The sequence below is a fragment of the Mus musculus genome, chromosome 6 (genome assembly GCF_000001635.26).
Source record: "Mus musculus strain C57BL/6J chromosome 6, GRCm38.p6 C57BL/6J".
Taxonomy (NCBI): domain Eukaryota; kingdom Metazoa; phylum Chordata; class Mammalia; order Rodentia; family Muridae; genus Mus; species Mus musculus.
Genome location: NC_000072.6, coordinates 42530332 through 42542970, shown reverse-complemented (window position 1 = coordinate 42542970; position 12639 = coordinate 42530332). Strand labels below are relative to the sequence as shown.

General features: G+C 41.5%; 1 protein-coding gene across 1 annotated transcript; it reads left to right on the top strand.

The window, feature by feature from the left end:
• The first annotated feature begins 3950 nt into the window (after window positions 1–3950).
• Olfr455 (olfactory receptor 455) lies at window positions 3951–4904 on the top strand. The gene has a single exon (NM_001081301.2). The coding sequence runs from the start codon at window positions 3951–3953 to the stop codon at window positions 4902–4904; it is 954 nt and encodes a 317-aa protein (NP_001074770.2).
• Window positions 4905–12639: the final 7735 nt, after the last annotated feature.

The following is a 12639-nucleotide window of genomic DNA, read 5'->3' as shown; positions in this document are numbered from 1 at the left end:
TTGGCTATTGAAATGACCAATGAGAAACATTATTGTAACATAATTTTTATTAGCCAACACAGCAAAAATTGAATCCAAGGTCAGAATCCCTAACCCAGAAATCCTTCCAACCACATCCAGATGTCCCGGGCCACCAGCCAGCCATGACTCCGTGGGTGTTTTGTGAAGCCTCACACAATTAGAAACAAGAGTCTGCTAGAACAATAACAAGATCAGTGATGAATGTCAAAACTAAAGAGAAATTATTTTTAGGTTTGCTATCTTAAATGATCTGCATTGCTATTCACATCCACTGTCCTCAAGAGAAATGTCAGTGAAGGTAAATCTGAGGACAGAAATATGTGACAGTCTGGGAGTCATTTCTAGTATGCAGGAAACCATAGAAAGGGGATAACTGCCTCTTGTGCAGAGGCAGTCTGAGAGGACGTTTAAATGAGGAGGGCCACATAGAGTTATGATGTGCATTACATATGTAAAGTGTGTTATTTCAGTTCACTGAGAAGCTGGCTCTTGGAGCAGAACTGCCCCTATCCTATTACAGACCCACAAGCTTATTTGTCTCAGTGTGTCCTCTAAGGTCCCTTGTCTGGGGATGGGCTGTGTCTCCTAACTCTGTGAGAAAGAGGGAAAATAGTTAGAAGATGAACCTTCTGCAACAGAGGTTGCCATTGTTTATCACATGATATAAAAGTGCCTATAGGGGTAGAAGAGAAGCCAGAAATCCAGCCGTGGGAAACTCATCATTCAGGAATGCCAGCTGACTGGCACAGCTTCCCCAGTTGGTTTCTGCTGGGTGTTTTGAGTGCCTGATTTGTTGATCTTGTCTGTATCTGGGGCTGGTTTTCCTTTGACTTGGAAGGCTCTGCAGACAGGGCCCTCTGCTCTACCTGGGATTGCCTCTGGCTGCCTCAAAGGGACTACTGCAGTCAGTTTTTGCTCTCTGTGCCCAAGCCCCTGATTTGATTGTTATATCTCTGCTGTTATTAGTTATTTTATGTGTAAGACTCACTCAAAGAGATGCTGCACTACCCAAATCTCTATTCAGAACACAGGCTAACTGCCTCAAAAGAACTACTTCAGTCCATTTCTTCTGACTGTTTTTTTTTATTATTATTGACCCTGTTTCTTTTATGAAAATTTTAAAGATATGTTTACTTTTATTTCATGCATATGAGGTTTTTCCTTAATGTATGTATGCATACCACATGCATGCCTAATGCCTGCAGAGGACTGAAGAGGACATTAGATCTCTTGGAACTGGAGTTTCAGATAGTTTTGAATCACCATATGCATACTGGGAGCCAAACCCTGTGGCCTTTGCAAAGACAGATGGTATTCTTAACAATTGAATCTTCTCCCCAGCTTCTTCTGCTGGATGGTTTGAGCATCTAATTTGGTGGTGTTTTGTTGGCTATTTTGTTACTTATTCTTTTACTTTGCCTTGCTATATATTTAATCAAGTAATTTAAAACTGAAAGTATAACCATCACAAACCATTGTCTAGACCATGCAGAACAAATGTGTAAAACCAAAGGTTACTGGGTGCTAAGATTCTTGCCTGCAAATTGGCTCTAGCATTAGCTAGTTATCTAGAAGTTGAATTCCTCACCTCTAAAATGAGTGTGAGAAGAATCCATTTACTTCACTGGGTTGTTGTTAGGTTAAACGGGTTATGTTTCAAGTCCTCCTGATCACTTCCCTAGAACTCTCTTAAGTGTTCATTATTTTTGTTGGTGCTATTAATCTGCCAGAAGAGTGAAAATTTCCACCCTCATCTTTATGAGAGAGGAGTGTGATCCAGGCCTCTCTCTCTCTCTCTCTCTCTCTCTCTCTCTCTCTCTCTCTCTCTCTCTCTCTCTCTGCAGGTTTGAATCACTGATGCTTTGGAAGAGTATGCAGCTACCTGCCTCTGGCTCTCGGTGCTGGGATTAAAGCTGAGTACCACCATGGCCAGCTGATACTTCCATTTTCTTAGCCTACTACAGCTAGCTTACATTCCTGGAGTTTATATCAATCCCTCCTGAAAAGCTAAGCAAAGCAGAAATAGCCCCTTGGTCATGTTCAATTAGTTGACCCATCTGGTTTGTTTTAGGCAGCCTTACTTTGAAACATGATTCTCCTTGAGCAACTTGATGCAGGTGCTTGATCCACCACCCAATGTTTCTTGCCATCTGCCTGGTTTACATCATGGAAAGGGAAGAAATTAAAACAGATTGTGTCTGTCTCTCCTTCTAGAGCCCACTCCACTAGCTTCTGTACAGAGATGAAAAGGAAGTGGTAAGGAGGCCAGCAGAGGCAGCTCAAGAGCTGTCTCTGTCTTGGGCACTCCAGAAGGTTGATCTGCCTGCAACCTCAAGACACCAATTCTGTCTCTCTGAACTTCATTCCTAATGCTGCAGCATCTGGCTGAGAATGGGCACAGGACTCAAGTTGGCTGAATGTGTTCGATAGATGGGAAAATCCACCTCTTCTCAAAAGGTGGGAAGGGTTTAAACCCCATTGGAAGTGAGTCTACCCCTCTCAAGCCTATTCCTGTCCCACCCGCCTCTTTCTCCATTAGAATAGAATGTGTTAGTAAATGCTCCCTTCAAATACTACAAGAAAGAGAATAAGATGGTGTCTATAAATCAAAACTCTCTAAAAGGTGCATTCAATGGAAAAAGCCATTCTCCTTGCAGCTCTTTCATTCAACTATGTGTGGCCGTTTTCACCTGACTTCACCACTCTTGCACCCTGGCATGAGGACTATGAACAAATTACACAGTCCATGTTGATTAGAACATTGAATGTCTGAGTCTAGGATTAAGTGTTTAAAAGCCATAATGAATTTTTAAAAATAGGGTTTTTTTTTTCAACATCTGTTAAAAGGTCAAACATCCTCCTGCAGGTCCCACAGCCTTTGTTACATCCCACATCTGTTACATTCAGAAGACTCTGAGCAGCAGAGTAGACCTTCAGAGTGACAATGTTTCCCAACTGTTACTTACAGATGAGTCACAGAGAGAGAGAATCTGGGATCTGATGACAACTGAGGAAGGTACTCACTTTGAGAGTTGAGCCAGGATAGACAGACACACACCACTTTTTCTAGTGTATCAGTCACAATGTCTGATGAATTTGGATCCTGACAACTCCAACAGGATCTCCCACAGAGCATCCTGGCTGCCTGAGTGTCTGTCCCAGTATGTACCATAACGCTAGGTCTCTAGTGAAGGTTAAAGTAATATATATTGTCAGCTTGACTCCAGTGACCTGATTCTAGAACATTATATGGGCTGTGGAGACTTCCGGATTCAGTCTTGGGAAATTACTTTCTTTTTTCTCTTTCTTTCTTTCTCTTTATTAATTTCTTTGAGAATTTAAAGCCTGTATTTCCAGCCCCAATCCCAGCTCAGTTATATCTTCCTCTTTAAAACTAAGAAGTTGAGTGAGGTTGTCTAGAAGACCCGTATATATGTTGTACTCTATGAGTCCATGACACAACTCAGAAGGCAGTTCACAGTGGCAAAGCTAGCTAAGGAAGAGGATGGAGAAGAAGTAGAGAGGCCGGGACACATCCTGCTTTGGGGGACCTTGAAGTCTAAGACCTATGGTAATACAGAACCCTAGTGTGGCCAGTGCTTGACTCTTTATATGGAGGTCAGGAATGATGTGATATAAGACCAAAGGCTCCTCTGGGAATCAGGACTTCTCTGGAAACTGAAATTTGAAAAAGCAGCTACTTAGATCTAGTATGGAAGACAGGAAAAGCTACACTACTTGGTAAGATATCCCTTTGGAGATGTGGTAGGGAAGAGGGACCTGTAGTGAATCGTGGACCATTTTTGCAGCCACCCCTCCCTATTCTGTTCTAAGTCCCAAGTAATCCTTTCTCAGCCGTCAGAAAGGCCACTGCCACAGGCTCACTCTTCCTCTGCTTCTCTCCCACAGGTGCCGCCTGACTCCAGTGCATGGACATCCCTAGCAATAACACCATACCCCGTGGCTTTCTCCTTCAAGGTTTTTTTGAGTTTCCACATCTGAAGCCCCTTCTCTTCCTGGTGCTGCTGGCCGTGCACCTGGCCACTCTGAGTGGTAACCTGCTCATCCTGGTGGCTGTGATCTCCGTGCCAAGCAGGCCACCCATGCTGCTCTTCCTTTGCCAGTTGTCAGCCATTGAACTCTGCTACACGCTAGTGGTGGTGCCCCGTTCTCTAGCTGACCTGAGCATGCCTGGCCATGGCAGGGGCAGTCCCATCTCATTCTTGGGCTGTGCTGTCCAAATGCAGATGTTTGTGGCACTGGGTGGGGCTGAGTGCTTTTTGCTGGCAGCCATGGCCTATGACCGCTACGTGGCCATCTGCCACCCCCTGCGATATGCATCTATAGTGACCCCAGGTCTATGTGCACGCCTGGCCCTGGCCTGCTGCCTTGGAGGACTAGCTGTATCCGTGGGGCTAACGGTGGCAGTGTTCCACCTGCCTTTCTGTGGCTCCCGCCTGCTGGTGCATTTCTTCTGCGACATCACCGCACTGCTGCACTTGGCCTGTACACGGAGCTATGTGGATGAACTGCCCTTGCTAGGAGCCTGCCTGGTGCTGCTGTTGCTGCCCTCAATGCTCATTTTGACCTCCTATGGGGCCATTGCCTCTGCCCTGCGCCGCCTGCATGGTGGTGGAGGCAGACGCAAGGCTGCCTCCACCTGCGCCTCACACCTGGCTGTCACCTTCCTGCATTATGGTTGTGCCACCTTCATGTATGTGCGGCCAAAATCCAGTTACTCCCCTCGACTGGATCGCACACTAGCGCTGGTTTATACCAACGTCACACCACTTCTATATCCTCTTATCTACAGCCTGCGCAACCGGGAGATCACTTCTGCCATTCACAGGGTCCTGGGGTTCCGTGGATCAGGGTCTGTGTGAGCCCTGATAACTGGCAGAGACCAAGATAGAGTAGGGAACTCTCATTTGCTGAAGTGTCCCCTAGTGTTTAGTGTTTGCATCTGGAGCAGCTCCTGGGAATTCAAGGGTGAGATTTAGGAAAGAGAACTTGGCAACTGCAAGAGAAGAGAGGCACAAGTGGTGGCTGTGTCCTTCATCCCTTCCTGGAGGAATATCAAGAAGTGGAGAGACCTTGATCTACATTGAGAGCTTCCTTTGATTCCTGCCAAGTTTTCCCCATAATTCCCAGGTCTATGCAAGCCAGTGACTGTTTTGTATGATGCCTGTGGTTTGAAGGACAGATGTGAAGAGCAATAGCACATGGAAAGAGTAGCTTGGAGACCCCTTAATCACGCTAGATTTGTCAAAGCCGAGTGGAGTTGTTACAGACGGTTTCTGGCTACTTGGAATACTAGAAGCTTAGTCGGCATTAGCCAGAAGAGAAGGATGGAGAAGGAACCAAACAAAACTGGTTAGCAAAGGCTGAAGCATACTGAAAAGGATCTCAGCTATGGCTGAAGGATCTGTACTGTGAGCTACTGTGCTCCCTTGGCCTTTGTCTGATAGCTTGGATGCAGTGAGACAGACATAATTGGGCATCAGTTTCCACCTCCCATGTGGGAGGCAAATGGAAACTGGTTCAGGGTTCCTGCACAGAAAATTAGATGTTGCTAGAAGAGTCAGTGATGAAGAAGTAGAACAAACATACATAACCTTGACTGGACATTGAACCAGGCAGAAATAGCTCTGGGGATCATTTTTAACCCAGGTCATTTGGTAAATGGTGGTGCGATTGCTGAAATAGAGAGCCCAGGAACAGAAGCCATGGAGGAAAGGGCCTGTCACTCTGTTTTGATATGTGGCTGGGACAATGAAGACCATGTTAGAGCAGAAAAGACACAAACCCAAGGTTCACAGTGCAGGCTCAAGAGGATGAATCAATTGGGGTTATAGGTGGCTATTGAGGCCATGGATGTGGCAGGTACTAGCCAGGGAACAAAGACAAATGTAAAAGAAGAGGTTGAGCCAGTACTCAGAGGCTCACACATGGAAACAGAGGTAAGGAGTAGCCAGCAGGCTTGAGGGTTGCTCCCTGGGCCGGTTTCTTCCCTCCATCTTTCCAGACTCAGTCGTCTCAGTTGCCATCAGGGCAAAATCTAAGTGATTCATATGATCAGACACAGATAGCATGCATGGGGAGGCTGCCTGATGAAGATTAAGTTCTCTAAAATGGCTTTTGGAGAAGTGGTTGAATCATCTGGAAGTCCACTGTCAAATGCCCATGCCCTATTCATTAACCTGATTCTCCTTAATTTCACTGTGAATGCTCATGGGAGCAGGAGGAGGTAGTAGAAGAAAAAACCATGTTGTTACAGACCCTCTCTTCCATAATATCTTAGGATATTATAGATGGTTTCTAAAAAGACTTGTCAGAATGACTGATTGCTATCTCAGGGTGGTTGTTATGGTAACCCTCATCCAAGGTTTTTGAAGGAAACTAGCATGGGTTCTCAATGACACATTTAGCTTGCACTTCTAAGTCTGTGGAGATATGTATATGGTACAAACACATGTGCACATTGAGGAGGTGGCTTAGCAATAGTACAAGATAAGAGAGGTAACAAGTGGGAGCTGTAGCAATAATCCACAGAAGACATAAGGGTCTGAACTGGAGAGGTGGGGCTATGGAAAGACAGGCAGGGATGAGGTAAAATATGGTGAAGACAACATACACCACTTGGGAAGGTAAAAATAGCTAGGATCAATAAGCAGCTTTAGGTTTACAAATCAAGCACACACTAAGAGAAGAAAGATTAAAGATTTAAATCAGAAATACACAACCATAAAAATACCAGCTATTCAGGTTGATGAGGCAAAAGGTTTAAAAAAAAAATCCAGTGTCTTTGTTAAGTCCTAAGTAAACTCAGAGCCAGCCTGAGCAACTTAGTGAGATCAATGCCCCCTAAAATTTAATAAGGAAAAAGAGGGTTGAAGACATAACTCAGTAGAAGAAAACTTCTCTGGCATGTGTGAAGCTCTGGGCTCAGCCAATAGATGAGAAAACAAAGCTTGTCCAACAAAAAGAAAAGGACGAATAGAGTTCATGGTAGATATATAACATATGTATTTATTTTAAAATAATTTGATATAATGTGTGTATATATATGTATACGTATGTATATGTAAATGTAAAGCAAATTATGAAAATATGGAATTTCAACAAATAAATAGTTAACAATAATTCTTACAATGTTGATTCCTACCTCACAAATAAGAAGTAAAGACTAATATCCAATTCAGAAGGTTAGTTTATGAAAATATTTTTTCTTAAGCTTCAACTCCACTAGCAACTAAAACTTTTTAACAATAAAAGATCACTTGACGACTCTCAAATGTTTTCTTCAGCAATTCTTTCTCAGTGTAGTTTTACCTCCTACATCCTGGTTTCTGGCAATATTTCCCTCCTTTGACACACTAATTTTACTTCTTTTTAAAAAGAAATATTGAAAATACATCTATCTTTCATACAATACATCCCAACTAGCATGTCTCCTCCCTCCACTTCCCTTCTGCTTCGTCTTCAGAAAAGAGCAGACCTCTAAGGAACTACAGAAAAACAGGACAGAACAAGTTATAATTAAGACAAGGGAAAAGCCATTTTGCCATCGAGGCTAGACAAGGCAACCAAATAGGAAGAAAAGAGCAGGCAAACACACACACATACAGACACACACACACAAACACACAGACACACAGGGAGAGACACACACAAAGCTAGCTATAAGCCATAACATACATAGAGGACATGGTGCAGATCCATTCAGGCCCCCTGCCTGCCTCTTTTGTCTCTATGAGACCATATGCACCATGCTAATTGATTCAGTGAACCATGTTTTATATCCTCTCTGATTTTTTTAATTAGATATTTTGTTTAATACATTTCAAATGTTATCCCCTTTCCTAGAAATGTTATCCACTTTCCTAGTTTCCCCTCTGAAAATCCCCTATCCTCTCTCCACTCCCTCTGCTTCCCAACCCACCCACTCCTGTTTCCTAGCCCAAGCATTCCCCTATACTAGGGCACATAAGCTTCACAGGACCAAGGGCCTCTCCTCCCACTGATGACCAACTAGGCCGTACTCTGCTACATATGCAGCTGGTGCCACGAGTCCCTCTGTGTGTATTCTTTGATTGGTGGTTTAGTCGCAGGGAGCTCTGGTTAGTTCATATTGTTGTTCCTCCTAGGGTGCTGCAAACCCCTTCAGATTCTTAGATACTTTCTCTAGCTCCTTCATTGGGGACCTTATGCTCCATCTAATGGATGACTGTGAGCATCCACTTCTGTATTAGTCAGACACTGGCAGAGTCTCTCAGGAAACAGCTATATCAGGCTCCTGTCAGCAAGCTCTTGTTGGCACATGCCATGGTGTCTGGGTTTGGTGGTTGTTTATGGAATGGATCCCCAGGTGGGGCAGTTCCTGGATGGTCATTCATTCAGTCTCAGCTTCAAACTTTGTCTCTATATCTCCTTCCATGGGAATTTTGTTCCCTCTTTTAAGAAGGATGGAAGTATCCACACATTGGCCTTCCTTCTTCTTGAGTTTCATGTGATTTGCAAATTGTATCTTGGGAATTCTGAGCTTCTAGGCTAATATCCACATATCAGTGAGTGCATATCATGTGTGTTCTTTTGTGATTGGGTTACCACACTCAGGATGATATCTTCCAGACATACCCATTTGTCTAAGAATTTCATGAATTCATTATTTTTAATAGCTGAGTAGTACTCCATTGTGTAAATGTACTACATTTTCTGTATCCATTCATCTGTTGAGGGACATCTGGGTTCTTTCCAGCTTCTTGCTATTATAAATAAGGCTGCAATGAACATAGTGGAGCATGTATCCTTATTACAAGTTGGAACATGTTCTGGGTATATGTCCAGGAGAGGAATTGTTGGATCTTTCAGTAGTACTAGGTCCAATTTTCTGGGGAAACACCAGGCTGATTTTCAGAGTTCTTGTACCAGCTTGCAATCCCACCAGCAATGGAGGAGTGTTCCTCTTTCTCCACATCCTCGCCAGCATTTGCTGTCACCTGAGTTTTTGATCTTAGCCATTCTGACTGGTGTGAGGTGGAATATCCAGGTTGTTTTGATTTGCATTTCACTGATGATTAAGGATGTTGAACATTTTTTCAGGTGCTTCTCAGCCATTTGGTATTCTTCAGTTGAGAGTACTTTGTTTAGCTCTGTACCCCATTTTGAATAGGGGTATTTGGTTTTCTGGAGTTCAACTTCTAGAGTTCTTTATATATATATATTATATATTAGCCCCCTATAGGATTTAGGATATGTAAAGATATTTTCCCAATCTGTTGGTTTCCATTTTGTCTTATTGACAGTGTCCTTTGCCTTACAGAAGCTTTGAAGTTTTATAAGGCCTCGTTTGTTGATTCTTGATCTTACAGCACAGGCCATTGGTGTTCTGTTCAGGAATTTTTCTCCTGTACCCATATGTTTATGACTCTTCCCCCACTTTCTCCTTTATAAGTTTGAGTGTCTCTGGTTTTATGTGGCGTTCCTTGATCCACTTAGACTTGAGCTTTGTACAAGGAGTTTTGAAATGTATATAAAGAAAATATCTAATAAAAAAAGTTACAGAAAAAAAATAAAAAGAAAAAAAAAAAGAATGGATCAGTTTGTATTCTTCTACATGCTAATCGCCAGTTGAGTCAGCACCATTTGTTGAAAATGCTGCCTTCTTTCCATTGGATGGTTTTAGCTCCTTTGTCAAAGATCAAGTGACCATAGGTGTGTGGGTTCATTTCTGGGTCTTCAATTCTATTCCATTGACCTACCTGCCTGCCATTGTACCAGTACCATGCAGTTTTATCACAATTGCTATGTGTTATAGCTTGAGGTCAGTGATGGTGATTCCACCAGAGCTTCTTTTATTGTTGAGAATAGTTTTTGCTATCCTAGCTTTTTTGTTATTCTAGATGATTTGCAAATTGCCCTTTTTAACTCTGTGAAGAATTTAGTTGGAATTTTAATGGGGATTGCATTGAATCTGTAGATTGCTTTCGGTAAGAAAGCCATTTTTACTATATTAATTCTGCCAATCCATGAGCATGGGAGATCTTTCCAGCTTCTGAGATCTTCCATTTCTTTCTTCAGAGACTTGAAGTTCTTATCATAGAGATCTTTCACTTCCTTAGCTAGAGTCACACCAAGGTATTTTATATTATTTGTGACTATTTTGAAGGGTGTTGTTTCCCTAATTTCTTTCTCAGCCTGTTTATCCTTTCTATAGAGAGAGGGCACTGATTTGTTTGAGTAAATTTTATATCCAGCTACTTTGCTGAAGTTGTTTATCAGGTTTAGGAGTTCTCTGGTGGAATTTTTGAGGTCACTTATATATACTATCACATCATCTGCAAACAGTGATATTTTGACTTCTTCTTTTCCAATTTGTATTCTATGATCTCCTTTTGTTGTCTAATTGCTCTGGCTAGGAATTCAAGTACGATATTGAATAGGTAGGGAGAGAGTGGGCAGCCTTGTCTAGTCCCTGATTTTAGTGGAAGTGCTTCAAGTTTCTCTCCATTTAGTTTGATGTTGGCTACTGGTTTGCTGTATATTGATTTTATTATGTTTAGGTATGGGCCTTGAATTCCTGATTTTCCAAGTGTTTATCATGAATGGGTGTTGGATTTTGTCAAATGCTTTCTCCGCATCTAATGAGATGATCATGTGGTTTTTGTCTTTGAGTTTATTTCTATAGTGGATTACATTGATGCATTTCTGTATATTGAACCATCCCTGCATCCCTGGAATGAAGACTACTTGATCATAATGGGTGATCATTTTGACGTGTTCTTGGATTCGGTTTGTGAGGATTTTATTGAGTATTTTTGCATCAATATTCATAAGGGAAATTGGTCTGAAATTCTCTTTCTTTCTTTCTTGGATCTTTGTACAGTTTAGGTATTAGAGTACTTTTGGCTTCATAATATGAATTGGGTAGAGTACCTTCTGTTTGTATTTTCTGGAATAGTTTGAGGTAAATTGGAATTAGGTCTTCTTTGAAGGTCTGATAGAACTCTTCACTAAACTCATCTGGTCCTGGGCTTTTTTTGGTTGAGAGACTATTACTTACTGTTTCTATTTCTTTAGGGGATATGGGACTGTTTAGATCATTAATCTGATCCTGATTTAACTTGTAAAGTATTGGTATCTGTCTAGAAAATTGTACATTTCATCCAGGTTTTCCAGTTTTCTTGAGTATAGGATTTTGTAGTAGGATCTGATGATGTTTTGGATTTCCTCAGGTTCTGTTTTTATGTCTCCTTTTTCATTTCTGATTTTGTTAATTAGGATACTATCTCTGGCCACTCTAGTTAGTCTGGCTAAGGGTTTATCTATCTTCTTGGTTTTCTCAAAAAAACAGCTCCTGTTTGGTTGATTCTCTGTATAGTTCTTTTTGTTTCAATTTGGTTGATTTCAGCCCTGAGTTTGATTATTTCCTTCTGTCTACTCTTATTGGGTGAGTTTTCTTCCTTTTGTTCTAGAGCTTTCAGGTGTGCTGTCAAGTTCCTAGTGTATGTTCTCTCCAGCTTCTTTTTAGAGGCACTCAGAGCTATGAGTTTTCCTCTTAGGTTGCTTTCACTGTGTCCCATTAATTTGGATATGTTGTGGCTTCATTTTCATTAAACTCTAAAAAGACTTTAATTTCTTTATTTCTTCCTTGACCAAGTTATCATTGAGTAGAATGTTGTTCAGCCTCCATGTGTATGTGGGCTTTCTATTATTGATGTTGTTATTGAAGATCAGCCTTAGTCCGTGATGATCTGATAGGATGCATGGTGTTATTTCAATATTTTGTATCTGCTGAGGCCTGTTTTGTGACTGATTTGGTCAGTTTTGGAGAAGGTACCATGAGGTGGTGAGAAAATGGTATATCTTTTTGTTTTAGGATAAAATGTTCTATAGGTATCTGTTAAATCCATTTGTTTCATAACTTCTCTTAGTTTTACTGTGTCTCTATTTAGTTTCTGTTTCCATGATCTGTCCATTGATGAGAGTGGGGTGTTGAAGTCTCCCACTATTATTGTGTGAGGTGCAATGTGTGCTTTGAACTTTACTATAGTTTCTTTAATGAATGTGGGTGCCCTTGCATTTGGGGTATATATGTTCAAAATTGAGAGTTCATTTTGGTAGGTTTTTACCTTTGATGTGTATGAAGTGTCCCTCCTCATCTTTTTTGATAACTTTAGGTTGAAAGTTGATTTTACACAATATTAGAATGGCTACTCCAGCTTGTTACTTGAGACCATTTGCTTAGAAAATTGTTTTCCAGCCTTTTACTCTGAGGTAGTGTCTGTCTTTGTCACTGAGGTGGGTTTTCTATATGCAGCAAAATATTGGGTCCTGTTTACATAACCAGTCTGTTAGTCTATCTCATTTTATTAGAGAATTGAGTCCATTGATATTAAGAGATATTAAGGAAAAGTCATTGTTGCTTCCTGTTATTTTAGTTGTTAGAATTGGAATTTTGTTCATGTGGCTATCTTCTTTGGAGTTTTTCCTTTATTATCCTTTGAAGCGCTGGATTTGTTGAAAGATATTGTTTAAATGTGGTTTTATCATGGAATACCTTGGTTTCTCTATCCATGGTAATTGAGAGTTTTGCTGGGTATAGTAATCTGGGCTGGC